Source organism: Equus asinus, chromosome 1, assembly GCF_041296235.1.
Source record: "Equus asinus isolate D_3611 breed Donkey chromosome 1, EquAss-T2T_v2, whole genome shotgun sequence".
NCBI classification, from domain to species: Eukaryota; Metazoa; Chordata; class Mammalia; order Perissodactyla; family Equidae; genus Equus; species Equus asinus.
The window spans coordinates 29,830,422-29,853,608 of NC_091790.1; the positions used below are offsets into that span (position 1 = coordinate 29,830,422).

Here is a 23,187-nt window from a genome sequence, read left to right on the forward strand (position 1 = left end):
GGAGCTCTTTGACCGCTCGAAAACCGTCTGAAAATTCCTTTTCGCGCTTCTCTTTGTCCGCCTGCACTGTCCCCCTGTCTGACCCCCAGCGCGCGAGCCAGCACGCCGGCTCCGTCTGGGGAGGCCCCTTACCACAGGTACATGAGGATGAAGGTGTGCTTCCTCAGATGCGGAGTGCGGAAGAGGTCTGCAAATGAAGGGCTCAGCTTTTCGGTGACATCTTCTTCGAGAGACAGCATCTGAGAGGGATCAGAGCATCCGCAGCCTTCAAGCTGCCGTAAACAGAGCGACCCCCGCCCCCCGACACTGAGGTTGGCCATCGCCATGGCTGCACTCTGCACCCATCACCCCCCATTCTGCCTCTCGAGGCAGCCCCAGAGGCATTTTCTACGTCATAAGCCCAACCCAAAGTTCAGTGACACTAGAAACTGCTCGCTAGCCTGTCACCTTTAGATCAGCAGGAGCCGGTTTCCCATTCTTCTGGGCAATGTGGTCCATTATCTTTATCGCTTGAGTGTTTCTCTTTTGCGATAACAGCCAGCGAGGAGACTCGGGCACCAACCTGCGGACACAGAGCATCTCTATTTGGCATCTCCCCGGAGCTCGTCTGATGTTAAGCCCTGATGGGAGCGATGCTGTTGCTCAGGGCCACCCACCTTCCTCACGCTGAAACTGCGATCCTCAAGTAGCTAGTGGACCAGGATCTGGGGTCACCGGGTACTGGCCCGGGCAGCCCACAAAGGAGCCCTGTGGGTCACCCAGACTCTCAGTGCCACCTGCTAAGACTTACAGACCAAGAGGGAACTATCACTTCCTAGGTGTCCTCCACTCTGCAGAGCGGGGGTCTCCTTCCCTCCCGAAAGCTGGCAGACTTGTCCCCCTGGGAAATTTCTCACACACAAAAGATGCTCCACATGCCCCCCAACCTTGGGTTGCAGCAGGATGTCACCACTCCATACAAGGGCTGTTGAACAAGTCTCAAAATATTTCCACGCAAAATAAACTGTATTCACTTTCCTTTAACGTCAGAGAGACACCAGGCTGTTGATTTCAAATGGGGCAAGGAGGTTACAACTCAAAGGTTGGGAATCTCTGACATAAAGTCTTCTGAAAACACAAAGGTGTAGTCCCCTCGCCGCCCCGCCCAACCATCGAGACTCAGTCAGGGGTCCTTTCACGCTGGAGAGCCCCTTGTTTCACCCTGGCCTGGAGACAGCAAGCTCTTCCTGCCAGTGAATGTACATTGCTCAGAGGCCTTCGATTAGAGACCGGGTCTGCTTCAGTGCCACCCACAGATAAGATCTGCCACCAGCCAAATGGTGACAAAAGGTGCGTGGACGAGACATCCCTCTCCACAGCCCCCTTGGCCGCCCCCTCTTCCCTCTCTCACAATAAAAACTCATGTGTCCAGTGGCTTATCCTTCGGGGCCTGCCAAGTACTGACAGCTGATAAGATTAACACCTCATCTGGCCTGGTTTTGTTTCACAATGGCTTACTGTGCACATTCCCCAAGAACATTTCATCCACTCACTCATTCATTCATTCATTCATTCATTCATTCCACAAAGAGCAATTGCCCACTCTGTGGCTGGATGGAGTTTTGTCTGACTTATAGCATTGCATGCCTCTCTCCAGGGGGATGCAAATTTACAGAGCCTCTGTGGGAGCGTAGCTCCCCGTGTGATGAGCCACCCTGTAACATGAGAAGACCCCAAATGGCACCCTGGGTGCTGGGAGCAGCCCTGTGCCTGTGCACGTGGCCACCATGGCCATTTGGAAGATGGGCCAAGGTCAGCACGCAGTCCTGGGTTAACTGCGAGTGGTTCCGGGAGAGCAGGGAGGGGCGAATGCAGTACCAGTAGTAGAGAATGAAGAGGAAGGTGGGCAGGGAGACGGTCATCTGGAGCCACCGCCACTGGGGAATGACGTAGGCCAACCCGGAAAGCAGCACCAGCCCCACCGTGAAGGCCGTCTGGTAGAGGATCCCCACCGTTCTTCTGTAGCCTGGGCCCACAAATTCTGTGACTGAAACAGAAGACACGTCACAATTCGGAGGATGAAGCCAGCTGCCACATTCCCGGTCCCTTTCTTTCCTCCTCATGAGCCCCTGAGCCTTGCGCCCACCATCTGTGCCCCAGCCTCCCCTCTGTGTGGCCTCTATTTCTCCTTCTCTGAACAAGCAGGCTCAGTCCTACCTTCTTCCCCGGGTTGGGCTGATACCCCTCGACTCAAGGCTCCCCCACATCCACCCTGCTGTCTTGTCCCGGCTTTTCTCTAGACATCCTTTTCGTTAGTCCCCTCCCTTGCTGTCTATAGTTCTCCTTTTCATGCTTTAGGACTCAGCCTAAGGTGCTCTCTCCTCCAGAGCCTTCCTCCAGTAAGCTCAGACTGGGCTAGAATATTCTCCAGGACCCCAGGAGTGCCCATAAACTTCACAGGTGCCTTTAAGGGCCTGCCGGGGACCTGGCACGGTTCTGGGTGTTTGGGAGCATCGTGAACTCAGTCAGCAGAGTCCTGCCCTTGTGACCTCATGTTCTCGTAGGAGATGGCAGATGACACACACAACAAAGAAGCAGGTTATATGCCAGGTCAGAAAGGGATTCACATTGGGCGGGAACAAAAGTTAAACGGCATAAGCGGAATCAGGAGAGTCGGGGGTGGAGGGGTTGCAGTTTTTCAGAGAGCAGTGGGGTGGGCTTCATAGATGAAATGTGAGAAAGACCTAAGGGAGGTGAAAGAGTTAGCTGCAGGTAATGGGGGACAAGAGTTCCAGGCAGAGGGAACAGCCATGTGGTAGCCCTGAGGAGTGGTTGAGGAACTGTAAGGAGATGGATCATGTGGCTAGAGGGGTCTTGTGAGAAAGAAGGTGCCTGGGAGTGGAGTTCAGTGGGACAATGGGCAAGGCCCCCCTTCTAGGGCATGAGGAGCACGTTGACCCTCACTGCCTGAAATGAACAGCCCCTGCCCCCAGGAGTGGCCTGAGCATGTGTCTGGGTTTTTTTTCTGACATCTGTTGCCAATCTCTTTTTTTTTCCTCTCTCCCTTTTCTCCCCAAAGCCCCCCAGTACATCGTTGTATATTCTAGTTGCTGGTCCTTCTAGTTGTGCCCGTGTCTGTTTCAAGGCTTGCTCTGCTGCTGACGGCGGGTGCTGGAGGGAGACCAACATGGAGATGAAGTGATGGTGGTGGCTTGGACCACAGTGGATGCAGCAGAGGCGTGAGATGGGTGGGGTTGTGATGTATTTTGAAAGTCAAGCCGACAGTGGACTCCCTGATGGATGGAGATGGGGCCCAAGGAAAAGTGGAGGCCATGCTGACTGCAAGACACTGGCCTGGGCAACTGGACTGAGCACACTTTGCAGCCTAGGGGGTGGGGGGCAGGCCGAAGGTGGAACAGGTTCTGGGATGGGGGAGGGCAAAGTCGTGGGTCCTGCCACGTTGAGGGGTCAGGGAAAAGAGGAGGAGCCTATAAAGGAGATTGAGAAGGAGTCGCCAGCAGAGGACTGGGGAGGGCATGACATGTAAGCAAGTGGGGAAGCCGTGCGGGGAACGGAAGTCACCGTAGCTGTCACTGCAACACATAATCCCCCCTTTGGCGTCTCTCTCCCCTTCTTTCTAGCCTTTGAGCTCCTTGAAGGGAGGAAGAGTGCCTTTCTATCGTGGTGCCTACAGCCCTGCCCCGGTGCCCGCCACACAGCAGCAGCAACACTGCAGGGGCGGTTTGGGGGCTGACATTGCTCTAAGCTATGCTGAGCACAGTTCATTTACTCCTCACGGCACTGTCATCCCCACTTTGAGGATACGGAGGCACAGAGAGATTATGAACTTGCCCAAGATCACACAGTTTGTCAGTGTGGGGCATGGACTTGACCCCAAGCTAATCCTTTTAACTCTGTGCCAAATAACACGTATTTACCCTACAGATGGTGAGGCTATCAATAAATATGTGTTGAACTCACTAAACTTAACCAACATGTTCACGGTTCAGGGAGGAAATGATTTCGCTTGACCCTAGCCAGATATTTCGCAGAATGCCAAGTCATATGACACAGGTTTCAGAGATGCCAAGACAAGGCTGTTTCTTTTCTGTTCTCCACAAGTAAGCATAAATGTGAATTATCCTCGCTCCTGCCTGACATGCCCCACCCACGGGCTGGGTGTGCTGAAAGCACAGACAACTCTTTTATTTTACTTTCCTCCAAGAAAGTATTTTTCATTTCCTATTCTTACCTTTCATACAAAATTTGAAAGAAAAAATGAGTTGATATGTAGAATTACTCACATTGGTTTACACCTCACTTTTTTTTAATCATGGTGTTTATCTCTTCATTTATTTCCTCTCATGTCTTTTCTCCTAACTGGAGTGTGGTTCAAACCAGTTGAGTTGGTTGTGTTTCTCTGGGGAGATGCTCATTCTTTCACACTTAGAGTGTTAGAATACTCCCGCCTTCCTTCCCCCCACTGCTGTGAACACACGGACGTGTGATGTTGGTTCCCAAATATATGAGTTGATATGAAAACATTGATCTATTTAAGTGGTTAAGCATCTCTCAGACAAAAAAGGCCAAAGAAAGAAAAGGAAGCCATCCTGACACCACAGACAACAGATACAATTCGAATTATGAGAATTTCTCGAGACCCCACAAACATATCTCTCTCAAAAACTCCACCTCCACGTTTGGCTCCATCCTATTCTACCCCACTACCTGAGGCCGAGGCTCCTTAGAACCATGAAACACTCAGGTCAGTGGATGCTTACTCAAGGTGTAGCCAGCGATCCAGCTGCCCTTGCTGACCAGCCCCTGCAGCAGGCGGAAGAGCAGGAGAGATATGTAGTCTGGTGCGATGGCCGTGAGGACGCCCGAGATGGCACTGATGAGGGTGGTAGCCAAGAGACACAGTTTACGGCCAAACCTTCAGAGGCAAGGAGACAGCACGTGAGGTGGGGGGGTTAAGGATTAGCAAGGGTCCCGAACGGGGGACAAGTCACTGCTTTCCTGAGGGACCAGGGTGTCTGTGGGACATCACTGCCTCTCCTCGAGGTCCAGTCTTGTGAGGTTGATTAAGTCACTCCAAAGAGGAATCCTGATCGCTCTCAGCAACATGGCAGCTCAGCCAGGGAGGGGTGGCCTCCCTCAACGACCCTCCCAGTTCTAGCATTCGCCTCCTCTCGTTATCTTTGTATTTAACAGACTGTATTATTAACAGGATTTAACAGGATGCCCCAGAAACCGGGCTTCTTCCTGCACATAGTTAGTCTTATCAGTGGTCATAAAAACTTTTCTGGCAAAATATTCAGTTCTAATAGTATAACTATTGAGAATTGTTTTTCCTTTCCTTTTTTCATGAATGAAATGGGCAAATTATTTGCTAAAACTTCATCCCACTATTGTGTTTTATAGACTCCAGATTTTAAATCTTATCCCACCTTCTCTGGTAGGAAGGCAAGGAAGCAAGGGACCACCCTCATATTCAGTCCTAGTGACCTCGCCCCACACACAGGATCTCTCCCTGGTCCAGCAAGCCCTCTGCTTTGCTGCCATCCTCCTTTCTAGACTCCAACATGTCTGCCTGTCCAACATGTCATTTCTCTACTCCATGTCTTCTGGCCTCAAACTTCCACCCCTTTCCCAGAACCACCCCACACCAGCCAACAAACTTACTCATCCTTTACTCAATATAGAAACTTCTTGTCAGGAACCCACATCTTACCCCAGAATGCTCAGATCTAACAGCATCAGCATCCATCTCCTCCCTCTTTCCCTTGCGACTCCTACCAAAGGCCCTCCACCCTCTGTGCTCGGGCCAGCCCCCCACCGATGCCCTCATGGTCCCTCACTCCTTCCACGCTGAGGTAGTCCTCATCCTGACCCTCCATCTCTCCAGTATGTTCCCATTTCCAGCTGTCCTTCACCCCCAACTCATTTTAAAGAGTTGTCCACACACGCAAACTCCAATTCCTCATCTCTCGTTTTTCTTTAACCTTCTATTGACACCTTCCTTGGCATGGGCATTCATGGCCACCATGTCCACAGATTTTGACCACTCCTCCTGCTTGGGCCAGTCTCCTCTCTCTTTTTCTATAGCATCACACTGTCCCGGTAGAATAACTGTCCTTCTGTCTCACGGCTATTTCTTCTAAATCACCTCCCCTGCCAGCAACCCCTTCCCTCCCGCCCTCTACACGTGGAAGTTCTCTCTATAGACTTCATCCAGCTTCTCTCAAACATGGTTTACAGCTGTAAGTACCTTACTGGGGACGGATCCCAAAGCTCTCTTCTGAGCACAACTCAAATATTGACTGTCTACTTGACGTCTCTTCTGTGTGTCACAGGCTGCTCTGAACACATCTCTGATCGTAACACCTCTGAGATAGAACTCTTGATTGCTTCCCACTTCCCTCCTCCAACAAAGAGCCGTAGCAAAGCCTGTTCCTAACCCACTCTGTCCCATCTCAAAAATGGCCCTGCCCCCACCCATCTGCTCCAAGCACAAATCTTGGCTTTCTCCCCCTTTTCCTCAGCCCCCTACTCCAACCCTACAGTCTGCATGCAGTTTCAACCTCTGAAATCTCTCTTAAATCCCCACCTTTCCCAGTCTTGCTGCCCCACAGTTGTCCAGAGCACTGGTTGCATGTCCTGGCCCCATCAACTTCTGCAAGAGCTTCCAACAGGCCATGTTCGTCCACCACTGTCCCCTAAAATTCATTCTCCTCATGCAGTTGACACTCTGTTCATTGGATTGGCCTTTACGTACCTGTCTGCAATGTAGCCGACACCCAGGGAGCCCAGGAAGAAGCCCACGTTCACACAGGACTGAAAGAGGTCCACCTTCCAGGAGTCATCGCACACCAGGTTAAACTGTGGTCACATCGTGGTTGGAGGGGCCAGAAACACAAGAGCATTTGTCAGTCCAACAGCACCTTCCATCCTCTCTTTGGACTAAGTCATTGCATCACATGAAATGTGGCATCCTGGGTGTCTCACATCATTCTCTCTCACCACATTCCCATGAGACAAATTCACGGTTTCTGGTGAATCTCAGTGAACGTCATGATATGCCTAGAATCTTTGCTCTCCCCTCACTGCACATTCACCGAAGAGGCTGTGTCACGTGCTTCGCCATGGATAGCGGGTTATCAAAGACAACGGGGTCAAAGGATAAGTTTACTAAGAAGAAACACAGCAAAGTAATTTTCTAAAAACAGAAATGGAGCCAAATAAATAGAAGATGTTTTCCAGAATGGGTCCAAAGCCTTTAATTACGTCCACATTAATTCTATATTTAATCCTATAAATTCTGTCTCTACTGATGGAGCTGCGTGTGGCCAATGCGAGAAGAGCTGAGCAAAGACACAGAGGAGAGAAGATGGGGCTTCTTGGGAGCCGCAGGAACTCTAGGACCGTGTGCGGGTGGGACCCGGGGACAGCGGGGGACTCAGAGGATCTGATGTGCCGAGAGCCAGGAGAGGGGAGGATGGAGCAGGAGAGAGACAGAGGTGAAGGCAGGAGCTGTCTGTCTGGAGACGGGCTTTGTTAGGTTTGGGGTTTAGGGGAAGTCCCCGGTACCAGGCACAAACACAGGTGATGCTGGCAGGAGGCCCGAAGGCAGGAGTATCGCCCCTTCCTCTTCAGGGCTCAGAGAGGACAGAGGGAAGGATGGAGCTCCAGAGAGACAAGCGGGTCTGGAGGGCCATGGCTGGACCCTTACCCCTCCCCAGGCCTGGCACAGCCCCTTCTGGGTGGTGTCCTGGGTCACTTCATCCCTTCCTCCCTTCCCCCGTCCCCCTGCACCGCCCTCTTTCCTTTGGATTCATGCCCCACCCTACCAGATGACACTGTGGGCTGTGACAGCAGGGAAGTCACTTAGCAACTGTGGGCCTCGGATTCCCAGTCTGAAACAGACCATGAGCAACAAAGGGGAGATATTGTGTGAAAACGGTTTGAGTAAACAAGAAATCATCTGACTTTTAAAATGGAAGTTTTATTACCCACCACCCTCAAATCTCTAAAGCTGCCAGTCTGAGCCCTGACCTTGTCCCTGCCCTAGGGGGTCAGTCATTAAGAGCCCAGGGTTTCTGCGCTCGGCCAGCCTGCTGTTCCATCTGACTGACTGTTCCTTTCGTGACATGAGCACACTTCAAAATAAACTATGGTGAAACTGCATGGTACCACCTGACTTTTAGAAACTAAGAGTGACCTGTCCTATTATGTCTTGTGCCCGGACCCTGCTGTCTGCCCCAGCGAGCAGCTCAGCTCTGGGAGGCACGACAAGCTGCCACTCAGGATCCCTCCCACTCTCTCTACCAATCCAAGGTTTGTTCCCTTTAAAATGCAGCTGAAAGCTCCCCCTGGAGCTTCTCCTGTGGCTGTTTGATTACCCCTGCCTGCTCTGAGGACACGTGGGACAGACACTCCTGGTGTTATCTGGCTGTCCCAGGGTCTGAGTGTCCAACTGCCCAACTGTCTCTCTGCAGCCGCCGCCCACGTAGCCAAAGATGATGTTCGGTGATATTAGGTTTCCCTAAAGCCGCAGGGCACTGTTTTTCTGACTTTTGTTCTAACCTTTGCAATCAGCATCCCTGGGGATGTCCCTGCCACCCTTCCTGGGACACCCTGGATGCCCTCTCGCCCTGAGGCTGTGTGAAGCCAGAGCTAGAGGGAGGGGCATCTGGCCTCACCCGCTGACACGGCCTCCCTCTGAGATCTCTGCCCACAGAGCCACGCTGAGGATCTCTGTCTAGGGTGGCCTAGGCTTGGAAACTGCCATGGCCGCTGCGCTCCCCAAACTCACGCCCGATCCCTGCCCCCAGCCCACCCCATGGAAGGGGTCTCCCAGGCGTATTCACTGACCCTTCCGGGATTTCCCCGGGGCCACGGTTTGTGTCTCAGGCCATGTTCACCAAGCTCGCCTGGTCACCAGAATCACCCGGAGTCCTCATGAGCACACAGATTCCTGTGGATGCCGTCTCAGCAGGTCACGGATCAGAGTCTGGGTGACGCCAGGATCGGGCCAGTTCGGGAACATAAGCACCTCTCCCTCACCTCCATCTGAGAACTTTCATGCTCACAGTCAGGGGAAGACAGTGGCCCCCTGGCCCAGTCCAGGGCTGTGGCCAAAGCAGCTGCTGAGAAGACAAGGCGTCCTAACAGGGGGAGTCAAAAGTCAGGGGACACGCACATTCCTCCCCCAGCGGACCCCCGACCCCAGCCCCTGGCTCGGAGGGGAGTGAAGCTGGGTGTCCAAACACGTTGGCTTATCAGCCTCCCTTTAGCAAGTTCCAATGTCCAAGGCAAGGCGAAGTTAAAGATTACGTCTGCAGAAATGGCTAACTAAGGTGAATTCCCCCCAAAGAAGCTTCGGTGTGGGATGCGGAGTGGAGGCAAAGGTGGTTATGAAGCAATCGGAAGGGAGAATTAAAATGGAGCCCACGCCTTCCAGGAGCCAATTTCTCCTGCGCCAGAGGCCCCATGTGTCTGACCACCTTCAACATGGCCACTGAATCCCACCGCCCTTTGAACTCAGCATGGCCCCAAATGAACCCCTCTCCTACAACCACCTCTTCCTCGCTCTCTCTGTGAATCATGGTTCCAGGAGTCTTTCAACTCATCCATGCTTAGATCTTGGGTCACCTGGAAGTCACTCCTTATTACCCAGCGAACCAGTCTCTTGCATCTGTCCCCTCCCCTCAATGTCTGCTGCCCCCTCCCAGGCCGCCACCTTGCCAGCTCCTCCACCTGCCCCAACAGCTACTTCTCCTGTGTTCCAGCCTCAGTTTTCAGCAGCTCTGTTCCCCCATCCCCCCAAGCCAGGACCCTCAGGCAAACTGGGTCCCTCCTTCTCCTCAACCAGTGCTAGGGCTGTGTCTCTTAAATCCGTTCTTCCTTTTGCTCCTGTGACAACCATGGTGGTTGACATTTCTCACTGGGGCTCATTTCTCAGCCTCCTCAAGCTCTCCCTGACTCTGGGGAAGCCCCCAGCCCACCACCACCACCCGGAATCCGACCATCCCCAGGGCCCAGCTAGGACCATCCTACTCTTCTGTCTAAACAAGACCAAACTCCCTCGTTTGGCACAAAGGTAAGGTTGCCAGATTTAGCAAAAAACAAACAAACTACAGGATGTCCAGTTGAATTGATTTTCAGAGCAACGACATTTTTTTTTTTTAGTATAAGGGTGTCCTGTGCAATATTTGTATTCTCAGCCTCAGCTAGCAGTATCAAATATTGTGCACTAGCTGGGACATAATTATCCTAAAAAATTGTTCGTCATTTATCTGAAATTCAAATTTGACTGGGTGTCCTGCTTCTTATGTGGTGACCTTCCATAAGGACTCTGTGCTCTGGCCCAAAGGTGAGACATGACCACTCTTCTCGCCCCCGACTTCTCTATAGGACCCCGAATTTGAATCAGTTTAACAACTCATTGCTCCCTGAGCTAGCACACACCCCCTCTCCCCGCGCTTTGGTTCCAGTGTCCCCTCCTCATCCTGTTCCCCGTCTTTGTGGCTCAAAATACCACCCCATGCTCCTTTCCAATGCCACCTCCCTCCAGAAGAGGCCCTGCTCAGCTCAACAGCTCAGATCCCCTCCTGAGAGTCCACTGGCCCCCCTGCATTTGCCCACATGTGGTTTTGGGTGCTAGTCTTATTCTCACGCCCCTTTCCCCTCTCACTCCCTGGAGACCGCAAACCCCTTGAAGGAACCTTGTAGCTTCCTTCTCTGTCTCTCTCCTGGCAGCAAGCCCAGTTCTAGAACAGAGCAAGAGGTCAGAACATGTTTACTGAATGAACGGATGGAAGAGCAAATGGATGAATGATTGCTTCGGATCCTTTACAAGCTGGGTATGTCTCAGTCACAGAGAACCAACAATTCTCCATCTTGGTCAGCTTGCGGATTCCCATCAGATCAGTACCCCTGGGAGGCGAGTCCTCTGATTGATTATCTGTCTTTGGAGGACCCCTTGGAGAACAGATGTCCGTGCAATGGCACATAAAGCAAGTCACACCCAACTCGCTGCTCTGTCCCCTCTCCCCCAGAGAGCATGCTCATGGGGCAGAAGGAGAGGACCCAGGGCTTTCCTCCTGTAACAGCCCCACACGTGTGGACACTGAAACCACTAAGTTGTCTCTCGTTTCAGTGCCCTCAGCAAAACCAAGCTTTGCTAACAGAGGGCCTCTGCACAGGTTGGGGCCCGTGGCTTTCCCAGTTGACCTCAATACCGATTTCCAAGCACCCACTCCATCACAGTGTGACACTTTCAAAAGGGTCCATGAAGGAAGAAAATCTGGTGTCTTGTTACTACAATATTCTCAAAGCAAAATGCTCAAATAAACCATTGATCTATCCAAGCAAGGCACTTTGACACCACCACCCTACCCCAAAGCCACTAACAGGACCGCCCCATGTAACTCAGCTCATGTGTGGTCAGCGGCTTTCACAGTTCTGCACTGAATTTCACAATCCTATGAGGCAGGTCTTCATCCTCGCTGGTTTACTGATGAGGAAACTAAGGCTCAGAGAGACTGAGTAAAGTACTCAGGGATGCTTAGCTCATCCAGGACATGGCTAGGATTCAAACAGTCTGACTTCAAAGCCAGGCTGCCCTCCCCTCCTCAGCGGCCACTGTTGAGCTGTCACATGTCCATGGCTCTTGAGTGAAGGGAGGGAGACCCACAATTCTAACGGTGGGGAAGCTGGACCCCAAGCGAATTCTGTAGGCTCTTGGAGAAGCTAGTGGGTCAGGAAGAAGACCCAGCCCCATAGACCCATGAGCCAACCTGGCTCAGCCTGGCTTGCGATGGTGTCTCTGACTCTCAGCTTCCTCCTCCAACACCCAGAGTTTGTGGAGGATTGAACAAGGGAAGAATGCAGAATGTCCAGGACGCATGCTAAGTGCTCAGGAAATATAACTCCCCCAGCCTTTCTTCCTAATATGACACTGAATCTCAGAGGATTTGTTGTAAATTTCCTCCCAGCCCTTGAAACCCACATGTTCCCCCAAACACAGGGCCGTGCTCACTTACCTCGGTCACGATGGAGGAGCCCGGCGTGTCATACAGCCAGCCATGCCGACAGGGGCCCAGAGGCAGGTGGCTCCTGTTGGCGGCCAGGCCAGCCAGCGGGTCCTCGCAGCTGAGGGCGCTCTGGTTCCAGTCCACCTCGTAGAGGCGGCACTGGCCAGGGAAGGGCTCGCCCGCCGGCCCCGGGCCTGGCACCGTGTAGTTCAGCTCCTCAGCCAAGCTCCAGCTGCATCGCCGGCTCAGCTCAGCCACCCCAGGGCTCAGGCAGCGGTGGTCCGGGGTGAAGGCCAGGAAGACGATGCCCACGTAGATGGGGGCAAAGGCAGCCGAGACCAGGCACAGGGTTAGGAAGGCCTGCTTCTGAAACCAGCCAAACTCCCCAACCTTCTCCAGCACGTCGTCCACGGTGGGCATGGCTGGGTCAGCACGCTCATCACTCTGAGCAGACCGCTCCGGGCTGCAGTGGCCTGGGTCAGTGTTTCATGTGGCTTCTCTGCAATGGGATGGTTTGAAATCAAGTTACTGTCCAACCACGATTACCTGGAAGCCGACCAAGCAGAAATAATCTTTTACCCTCCGTGCCGGTTTCAGGGCAGGAAGATGACCAGCTAATTGTTTGCTTGGCTGGGAAGGAAATCAACTCGGCTGAGGTCCTAATTCTCTGGAATCAGAGCGAGAGGAAAGAGCAAGTGGGCACCATGAAACCTCCTAGCGGTCTCTTTAAGGTACTTCCTAAGAGATTATCTATTTAAAACTTCTTTTCATAATCCAGATAAAGAAAAGACAGCAAACCGATTCCTAGGCACAGCTACAGGGTTGCTGAAACCCTGGAACTCACAGTCCTTTCACTAGTCGGCCCCGTGTCCCACTGCTTCCTGGTGTTGGCACCCTTGAGCACACAGGGGACCTGAGACTGGCTTGTCCCCAATGGATTACAGCCGATGTGGCAATGCCACTCACGTGATTCCATCACATTAGGTTGCAATGGCCGGCTGCTGGGACTCCCTCTCCCCCTTGCTGGATTTGATGAAGCAAGTGGCCCTGTGGGGGAGGCCCACATGGCAAGGGACTGAGGGCACCCCTGACTGGCAGCCAGCAAGAGGCTGAGACCCTCAGTCCTACAACGGCAGGGACCACGTGAGTTCAAAGCGGACCTGTCCCCAGACAAGCCTCCACTGCATAGGATCCAGCTCCTCTGCGGCCGCCCTCCCGCCCCTCTGAAGCTGGGAGACAAGTGTGTCCAGCTTTACACAGCTGAGTTAGTGATGATGTGGCCACACGGCAATAGACAGGAGCAACAGCACAGGCTCCTGGGAGCAGCAGGGCCATGAAAGGCCTGAAGGGGCCAGCGCAGCCCTCCCATGCGTGGGCCTGGGGGCAGCCCTGTCACAAGGCCTGTGACTTCTCTCTACACTCTCTCTGGGACCTCTGTGCCAATGTGACCTCTGAGGCCTCTCAGCCCACATGCCCGCCCCATGGCTGTCCTGGAGGTGGGGGATGGGCGGCCTGTGGCAGCTGGGTCCCTCCAGGCTCCAGACCTCCATCCTGGGTCACCCTGCCCTCTCCAGGGAAATACGGAGGCCAAAGCCTGCTCCCATGAGACAGAGCTGGGAGCTGGCAATCGGGTCCTCTGGCCTCCACCCCAGAAACACAGACTGACTCTCCCATCTTGTTCCCACATCTCACCATGAGGAAATCGAACTGAGAATGAGACCACTTGCCCAAAGCCACCCAAAAAGTAGGCAGCAGAGCCAGGACCTAAGTACTAACAGCCCCGCTTTGCAGTCAGCGGCCCGGAGTCAAGGACTGAACTGGAAAAATACCTCTGGTTTTCCAGTTAACCAGTCCCCTCGGCCTGGGGTGCGTGGGTCTTACTGGGCTGCTGAGAGACCCGAGCTCTCTCAGATGTCCCATTTCTCTACATCCTCACCCCAGCGTACAACCGCTAGGATTTCCAGGACCCATGTGGGACATCACCCGTCGTCATTACCTCCCCGGACAGGCTCCTAGCTGCTTGTGGAGCAAACTGAATCCCCGGGAATCTGGGCCAAGGGGGCCGCCTCGGCACAGGGGTGGGACCCCAGGGGCGCTGGCCAGAGTCACTGATACATGACATCAAAGTGCCAGCAGGCAGAAACACTCTGCCCGCACCACCCCCACCCCATGTCAGCCCTGGGAGAACTCGTGACACTAAGGGCAGTTCTTCCATGTGCACACAGGAGATAAACAGACGCACAGGGTGCCAAGGCGGCCCTTTTGATGCTGGGACTCTCATCTCTGCTCCATGGGCACTGGGAGCCAGCCACAAGCCCAGGGGAGCACCTGCTGGTTGGGGGGAAGCACGGCCTGCCTGCCTAGGGAGACTGCAGCTCGGCAAGCCTCCCTCGACGCATCCTCTTTTCGGAAAGTGTGGGGACTCGGGCTGCGAGGGAGGGAAGGAAGGAAGAGGGCCAGGGGCAAACCACCCCAAAAGCAGGTCCTCAGCACCCTCAGCACCCGTGGTTGCCCCTGGTTTCTGGCACGGAGCTCCTGAGACCCTCGTAATGTCCTGGGTGATAGGAGTGTCTTTTGTTCTAATGAGGCGACTCCGGGTGGGCTCCTCGATGGCTCCTGGGTGAGGGCTGGTCATGGGAAAGACCGAGCCGTGATGAGAAGCTTGGGATTTTCTGCTCTGACCTCCCTTCTCTTGAGAAGGGGGAGGGGCTGGAAATGGAGTTAATGACCAACGATGCCCACGTGACGAAGCCCCCCTAAACATCCCAATAGTATGGGGTTCAGGGAGCTTCAGGTGGTGAAGACACCATGTACTGGGAGGGTAACACAACCCAGCTCCACACGGACAGAATCCCCTGCACTGGGGACCCTCCCAGACCTCGCCCTGTATATCCCTTCATCTGACTGTTGATGTGTCCTTCATTACATCCTTTAACATACTGGTCAACGTAAGTAAGTGTTTCCCTGAGTGCTGTGAGCTGTTCTAGCAAATGATCGAATCCAATGGGGAGAGGTCCTGGGAACCCCCAGTTTGTAGCCAAGTCAGACAGAATTGGGGTAACCTAGGGACCTACCACTTGTGATTGGCATTTGCAGTGGGGGGCAGTCTCATGGGCCCGAGCCCTTAACCTGGGGGATCTGGCGCTATCTCCAGGTGGATAGTGTCAGAGCTGAGCTAAACTGGATGACACCCAGCAGGTGTCACGGAGAATCACTTGGTGTGGGGGAAAAGCCCACACATTTGGTGACCAGGAGCGAAGAAGGGAGACTCACAGGAGGGAGGCCACTGAGTTTTTCCAGCACGGGCGGCCCCAAACGTTCTGGATCCCGTGACATGAGTCCTCTGCTTGGGAAGCAGCCAGAGTTCGAAGGTCATGCTTTCAACACATCCTGGGGAGAGAGCAGGGCCCTCCCCATCCCCACCCCCCAAAGCAGTCATTCCAGGCCAGGCCAGGCCTGACACCCACCGCTCACTCTTTCCATGGAAAAAGCAGCCACCCCAGCTCTGGGCAGGAGCTGTGCTTCCTCAATCCTCAGTGGGCTAAGCACTCTTCCTTTTGCTCAGACCAGAGATCAGGCAGGCCCTAACCTCACCCAGTGTCACTCCCTTCCCCCATCTCCCAGCCCCTGGTTCCACATAGGGGCAGTGGGGACATCCCAGGTGACCAAAGTTGCAAAGGAGAGAAGCGACTGAGGACTGTGACAGAGGACAGCTGGGAAAGGCCCAGTGCCACCGTCCTGCCGAGCGTCTAGGATTAAGGGTCAGGCGCCTCGCTGAGCACCCTATTCATTGTCTAACGTGATCCTTGCAAGAATGCGTGAGTTACCCTTGTGTTAGAGATGAGAAGCCAAGCCCGGAGAGCTCAGCCCCTCGTCCACTGTCATGCAGCTCTCTCCACTTCTCAAGAAATTACTTCCCTGAAAGCCCCATTGCTAGTGACCCATTTTCCAGAACTCCCTGTGTAGCAATTCAACTCCCCCAGGGGCCGGTTAAACACAGATTTCACGCAGATATGTTTCATTTGCTCTAGGATGGTCCATCCCAGGCCTTGGTACCTCTTGAGGCCAACGAGGAGATGTGGGGGTCGAACCAGCCATGGGAGCAGGAGCAGGCGCTGGGCTCTCTTCTAGGAAAATAGAGAAGGAAGAGACGGCTTCAGGGGCAACCCCAGATTTGCATGTGAAACCTTGGCCACTGGTGCTCTCCGGGTGCTGCAGGAGGGTCCAGGTCAACCTCAGGCAAAGTGACGTTCAGCACGTCAGGGCCACCCACTCCCTGCCAGAAGGGCCGTGGGCCAAGAGACTTGCCTGCCACCCACCCAGCCATCCCGGGTCCGAGGTAGCAGTTGCTCCTGCTGCTGGGTGTCCCTCCTCCCCAGGCTGGGCTCAGGCCCCGTGGCTGTCCTGGGCTGCTGGCCTCCTCGCCAGGCCTGAAGGTGTGCTATTTCCCTCTCTGTGCCATCAGAAGGGGACCGCTGTGGTGGGGTAGACCTCTCCCCACAGCCCCTAACCGCCAGCACCTTCCCCAAGACGGGACCTTTCTGTTAAGGCCGTCAGAGGACAAGTGATAAACTACGACACTGAGAAGCGTGGAAGCCCCTAGAAGTGTGGAGAGTGCGTGGGAGCCCATGGCAAGGCTCTCAGCAGGGTCATCAAGGTGCGGCCTTTCTTAGGGGCCCCATGCCCCAGGCTCCTCCTCAATTTCAAGAACCTGCTCTGATGGTTCTGCTTTCCCCACATCCAAACTGCAATGACACAGAAGGTGGATGGGCAGGATGCTCCCTCCCAGGCCTCCGACAGAGGACCAGGCAGAGGGGCCCCTCCCTCTTTCTTCCCTGTCCAGACATTGGCATGAGTCTGCTTCGCTTGCCCATGGCAATCTTCTCGTCCCCGTCGGTCCCAGCACACATGTGAAAGGAAGTGATGCATTAATTCCTACTTCCCCTCCCACCGCCAGAGCTCCGAGGGCCCCGTGCTCACAGAGGGCGCCACTGCGGCTGGAGGTCCCTGGGAGCACGGGCTCACTCAGCATGCCACAGAGGGCAGGGAGAACCCGGAGTCATCACCCGGGTCTCCAGTTCTCAGTTCTAATCCCATTTGGGTGGGAACGTTCTAGCATCTGGGCAGCCTGGGCTCATGTCCTCAAGATGCCCATGTCGATGCCTCGCCCAAAAAAAACAAACCTGCCTGGCTCTCAACTACCCATCCATCCTGTCCCCATAAAGAACCCAACCCACTCCCTCATTCATTGCACAAATATGTAGAGCCTACTGTCTGCCAGGCTCTGCTCCTGGCATTGAGAATGCAGCTGTGGGCAAAGAAACAAGCATCTCAGAGGGGAGATCTATAATCAGAACATAGATACATAGCCTGGATGTTAACCGGCGGCAGGTGTCATGGAGAAATTATTAAGCAGGGAAGGGAGATAGGAAGGTGGGGGCTGGGATCTTAAAGTGAGTGGTCAGGGAGGGCCTCTTGGAGGTGACCTTGAGCCCTGAAGGAGGCAGGGGGGCAGTCCTGCAGTTAACTGGAGGAAGAGTGTTCTGGATGGTGGGAACAGCAAGAGCGGGGCCTGCTATGAATGGCATAGGACCAGCAAGGTGGCCAGTGTGGCTGCCAGAGAGCCAGCGAAGGGGACAAAAGGATAGAGATCAGAGGGACAATGGGCCTGGTCACAAGGCCCTGCAGGCCCTGCCAGGATGGGGCTTTGCTCTGAAGGCCGGGGAGCCACTGGGGACAGTCAGCCGGGAGCAGCGTGATGTGGCTTGGATTTGAAAGGACTGAGCCGCTGTTGAGAACTGGCACAGGCAGCAAAGGCACAGGGCTACCAGGAGGCTGGGGCAGCACAGGCCGGGCACAGGTGGCCAGGGCACAGGTGGACGGGGTGCAGGTGGCTGGGGCCAGGTGGCGGCAGCGGGGGTGGAAAGAAGCAAACTCTGGATGTCATTTGAAGGTAGAGATGAAGAGATTTACTGGCAGGCTGGGTGGGGTGTGAAAGCCAGAGAGGGGTCCAGAGACTCTGGGGTTTTTGGCCTGAGCGTCCGCAAGGATGGGCTTGCCCTTAACGGACAGGGGACAGGTCTGGAAGCTGCTGTGATCCCGGCAATGCCCAAAAAGCAAGGGGAAGACACACGCGTGAGGGACTTTGGGGTCGGCGAACCCTTTCAAATCCTGCCTCCCTCAGTACTGAGCTGTACGCATCGCTCTCGACTGCAAAATGGGTCAGCAACAGCTCCTCCCTCGTGGCGTGCTTGTGGGAATTAGGTAAGAGCTCGGGTAGTGAGCTTTCCTGCAAAGGGCCAGGTGGTAAGTGTTTCAGGCTTTGCTGTCTTTGTGGGCCACATGGCCTCTGTCCCAACTGCTCTACTCTGCACCCTGGTGCGAAAGCAGCACTAGCTGAGATATAAGCGAATGAGCGTCCAATACAGCTTCATTTAGGGACCCCGAAATTTTAATTCCATCTGATTTTCATGTGTTGTGTAATGTTATTCTTCTTTTAATTTTTTTTAGCCGTTTAAAAATGCAAAGCCTGGTCTTAGCTCGTGGGCCATACCAAAGCAGGTGATGGGTGGACCTCCTGGGCCGATGAAGGACTGAGAGCTCAGGCTCTAGCTCTGGGTGAGAGTTCAAAGCAAATCAGCAGCTCCTGTGACCACCACAGGGGAAGAGATGACCACTGTCCTCCTGGGTGGGCACTAATTCCCCATCTCGGATTAAATGCATTTCCCGGGCTGGTCAAGGATGAAAATCCAAAATGGAAAGGACAGTTAAGAGAAGAGACTCAGGACCACGGGCCTTAGAAATGCTCTATCTTGCTCACGACCCCCAAGCTCCACTGTGCCCAGCAGATAGAAGGCATTCAATAAACAATCCTTCAATTTATGAATGAATCCATTTTTACATACGTGCAAGCACTGTGTGTGTGCGTGTGCGTGTGCACAATGCATGCAGGGGGTGTCCCTAGGGATGATCAGGGGTCCCTAGGAGCTCAGCCTAAAAGCATCTCTGTCCTCCACCTCCTGGGCGCATAGCAGTGCCTGGGGACAGTGTTTCTACCCCTGTTCTGGGCTGAACCGTGTCCCCCTCCTCCTCAAATTCAGATGCTGAAGCCCTAACCCCAATACCTCAGAATGGGATCTCATTTGGAGATAGCATCTTTAAAGAGGTCATTAAGTTAAAATGATGTCAGTAGGGTAGGGATAAACCCAGCCAACTGGTGTCCTTATATGGAGGCGATTACGACAAGACACGCACTGAGGGGTGAGCCCTTGAAGACACAGAGAGAAGGCAGCCGTCTGCAAGCCAAGGAGAGAGGCCTCAGGAGAAACCACACCTGCCGGCAGCTTGTTCTCAGACCACCAGCCTCCAGGACCATGAGAAAATAAATGTCTGGAGTTTAAGCCCCCAGTCTGCGGAATCTGGACGGCAGCCCCAGTGGACTAAGACATTCCTCTCCAGCTGCCTGCTCTGCCCCTCCTCCCCTGCCGAGAACAATGGCTGACACACACTGAGCTGGTACCAGGTGCCAGCTGTCACCTCTTCATCTTCACAATGACCCAGTGGAGCAAGGACCTGCCCCCCCCCCACAACCGCCCGCCTCCTTCACAAATCCGAGGCAGGTAACCTGCCTGCAGAAGTTACACAGCTGCACAGCCAGCACTCAGGCCTGAACCCAGAACCTGAGTGCTCACTTTATAGCCTAACCCGCCCACCCCCTCCAGCCTCATTTCCCACCACTCTTCCCGCTATGACCTTCTGCTGAACTGGCCCACGATGACCCTCTGCTTCTGAGGGGCTAGTACAGAGGGGCGGTTAAGAGCTCAGAACCCTGAGCCAGAATATCCTGGTTCCAATTCCAGCTCTGTCGCTTACCAGCTGCGTGACGGCAGACTGACTACTTAACCCTCAGGGCCTCACTTTCCCAATCTGTAAAATAGGGTAACAGTAGTATCCAGCCCAGAGGGTTGCCATGAGGACCAGATGGGTTAATATCTATCAAATGCCTGGCACAGTAGGGATAGTAGGCATAGGAATGTAAGCTGTCACCCTGAGGCCCCACACCTCTGGGGTGAGCACGCCACCCTGTATCATACTCCTTGAGCCAGAGCTCCACCTAAGGATGGTGGTATTTCTCTTCCTGTTGCCAGTGTCTCTCACGGCACCTGGCCTAAAACAGACATTCAGGACCACCTTTTTGAATGGACGAATAGACCAGAAAGCAAATTGATTTTCTGCATCATTTTCAGTAAATCCTGGGAAAGGCAACTGGAACTGATCATGATGGGCAGAGAAGCTGGTCAGTGGTGGGGTGGGTAAGGGGGCATCCCCATACAGAGAGGGTGGCCTGTTGGGGGTGTCAGAGACTAAGCGGGGTGAGGAGTGTGACCTCACATGTCAAGGTCGTGAAAGTCGAAGAAAGACTGAGGAACTTTCCAGATTGAAGGAACTAAAGAGACATGGCAACCGAATGCAATATATGATTCTGAATGGGGTCCTTTTACTGAAAGGGGCATTGCTATGACAACTGGCAACACCTGAACGGGACCTGAGGCTCAGCTGGCAGTAATGGACCCACGTTCGTGCTCTGGTTTGGGTAGCTGCACTGTGCTCGTGTGGGATGACATCATACAGTGTCCGGGGATGGTGAGGCATCAAGAGGGCAAATCAGTCTCAAATGGTCCAGGGGAGAAAAGTTCTTTGTCCCGTTCGATCAAATTTTTTGTATATTCTGATCACCTCAAAATCTGAAAAAAAGAAATAAACCTGAAGCCAAGGGTCACAAGGTTTGTCTGGGACCCAGCCCTCCAGGGCTTTCGGGGGCCTGCACCGACTCTGGGTACGTCCCCACCTATCCACCATCACTTCCTTAGTCTGTCAACACAAGGCCAGCTCCAAGACCATCTGCTCCAGGACAGGGCTGAGGGCAGACACCAGCTGACCCCCAACGTGGCTATGGGCACAGGTGGCAGCTCCACATTTCACCGGGTCCAGGGGTGACAACCGAGGGGACCATTCATTCAATCCTGTTTTCCTTGAACACTGTATCAAAATAACATTATAAATTATTTTTGATTGAATTTGATTTGCAAACTGGTCAAAACACAAAATAGAATCAGAGCTAAAGAAATATGAGGAACTAACAATCCAGAGCCCAACTTTGGCCTTTCCCTCTATCTTTAGGGAGAACACCTTGTATTTCCTCCAGGACAGAACTTCCTTCTGGGCTGAGAGGCTGGGGCTTCCAGGGTCTGCACGGCAAGGCCACCGCCCAGCCCTGCCCTGCTCTCTGCGTGTTCAAGCGTCTACATTTCTTTCTTCCACGTCATGGTGCTCAGAGCAAACCCAGCCCTTCCACGGCTCTCAGATGCCATCAGCGCAAGTGCACACTTCTTCCCGGGACTCTCATGAGATGCTTCAAACTCCAGGCCTGCTTCAGCCTCTGTCTCCCATCCCGCTGGCCACTCTGTTCCCAAACTCCACATGGCTATCTTGCCTCTGGGCCTGCACAGCACCACCTCTCGGCCCAGAACGCAGATCCTTTGGCCTACCCGAGCTCGGACAGGTGCTGCAGACCCCCCAGCCCAGTGCCCACAGCAGCCCAGCTCACACTTCCTGCAGAGATGCCATTTACTGCATCCTCCCAGCACACAGTAGGTTTAGCTTGAGGCATGAGGCTAAGCCCCTGTCAGCGGAGGACGGCTGGAGAAGCAAGAAATCACGCTGCGCACACATGGCCGAGTCACAAGCATCCTTCAGAAGCTGTGGGTTTATTTAAATCTAACCTCGTCCATACCACCTGCCCACAAAATGCTCTCTAACCCCATGTGACCTGATCCCCAAGAAGAGACGTAAGACCTACATGCCCATTAGTCTTTGTCTCGTACGAAGGATCCAACTATTACAAAGTATTTTTTTAAATGCCCAGGTGGCTGTCAACCTTCCTGAAGGACTTGTTACGTGCAACACATTATTTTAGCGGTTGGTGAAGAACTGGTTTTAAATGCTTTTGGGAGAGCCAGGTTTCCTCTTTATCACGGATTTCCTTGGCACAGGTTTACCCACATCATCCTCAGACCCCCCACCTGCTCCACTTCTCCACCATTCAATGGACAGTCTCCCAAAAAGGGCACAGAAAATTTGCTTAAAAGGAAACAAAACATCAGGGTTGTACTCTTACTGATAAAATCATTTCTCTGAAAAGATTCTAATTCCTATTTGCTGTCAGGGCGAGTTTTCCTACAACTACCTAGAGACTCAGCTGACAAGGATGGCTACTCCATTTTCAGTGGTTCAGGGGTGGAGATTATCCAGATTATCTAGATAATCCATTACTCTCAAGAGTCAAGGCTAATGCCCTCGCACACGCCAGGGTCACTTCCCTGCCCTCTGCGGCCGGCCATGCGCTGTGCACACAGGCAGGCAGCCCGGGGCAGACGGAGAATTTCCTGCCATCAGTTCACCAACAGGGCCAGCGAGTCCCTGTTTAACGGCCCTTCCTGATCGAGGGGGAAGGGCTGGGTGGGAAGGGGGCAGCTTGGAGAACAGCCCACAGACACAACACCCGAGGACCAGAGGCTTAGGGTCATAACGCAGACCTTTGTAAGACCCCAGAGGGAGTGTCTCAGGAAAAATGTCGTAAAGTCCTAAAAAAATCAATCCGGTTGGTAATTAGAGAACGAGAGAAGGGAAGGATGCTGACTCCCAGAGTCTGGTTCTGACGGTGCATCCCTTTCTGCTTCATCTGCTTCCACGTTAACATCTAGGATGCTCTCGTCTCCATCAGTAATTTCAGAAGGCAGACAATTTGTGCAAGAGGGAACACCCCCACGTTAGGCTGGGCTGCCTACCATCACGCTTTCTGGGGTCCTCGGAATCTGCACTCCATGGTGGCTGTTCTGGTAAACGGAACACCCCGAGGTCTGCTTTCTGGGAAAGAGGGAAGAAATCAGATGGAGATGAAGCCGAGAGAAGGCAAGGGGGCCTGGACTTATACGTACGTACGGGACAGACTCAGAGAGGAAAGGCAAGGGCTGCTTGTGAGGCGTCAGCTGAGACACGGCAGCTGGAACCCAAACATCTCCGTGACTTCACAGGAAGGACAGACCACGGGCAAACTGGCAATCCGCTCGGTGGCTCTTCACCATCGAGTGGAAAAAGCAGGAACACTCAG

At 53.8% G+C, this 23,187-nt stretch overlaps 1 protein-coding gene across 4 annotated transcripts in view; it reads right to left on the reverse strand.

Annotated features, from left to right (window-relative positions):
* Nucleotides 1-15,368, reverse strand: part of LOC106842042 (solute carrier family 22 member 1) — a 34,216-nt gene extending 18,848 nt beyond the window's left edge. The window contains exons 1-7 of one of the 4 annotated variants that reach the window (XM_070481906.1): nt 15,291-15,368; nt 12,027-12,516; nt 6,758-6,861; nt 4,761-4,915; nt 1,858-2,026; nt 448-562; nt 133-239 (exon numbers count right to left, since the gene is read on the reverse strand). In XM_070481906.1, the coding sequence (XP_070338007.1) occupies nt 133-239; nt 448-562; nt 1,858-2,026; nt 4,761-4,915; nt 6,758-6,861; nt 12,027-12,437 (1,061 nt within the window). In that variant the 5' untranslated portion in view covers nt 12,438-12,516; nt 15,291-15,368. Of the gene's footprint in view, nt 1-132; nt 240-447; nt 563-1,857; nt 2,027-4,760; nt 4,916-6,757; nt 6,862-12,026; nt 12,517-12,596; nt 12,860-14,013; nt 14,085-15,290 lie in introns of those variants that run through there. The other 3 variants (XM_070481861.1, XM_014858355.3, XM_070481954.1) reach the window with 3 other exon arrangements.
* Nucleotides 15,369-23,187: the final 7,819 nt, after the last annotated feature.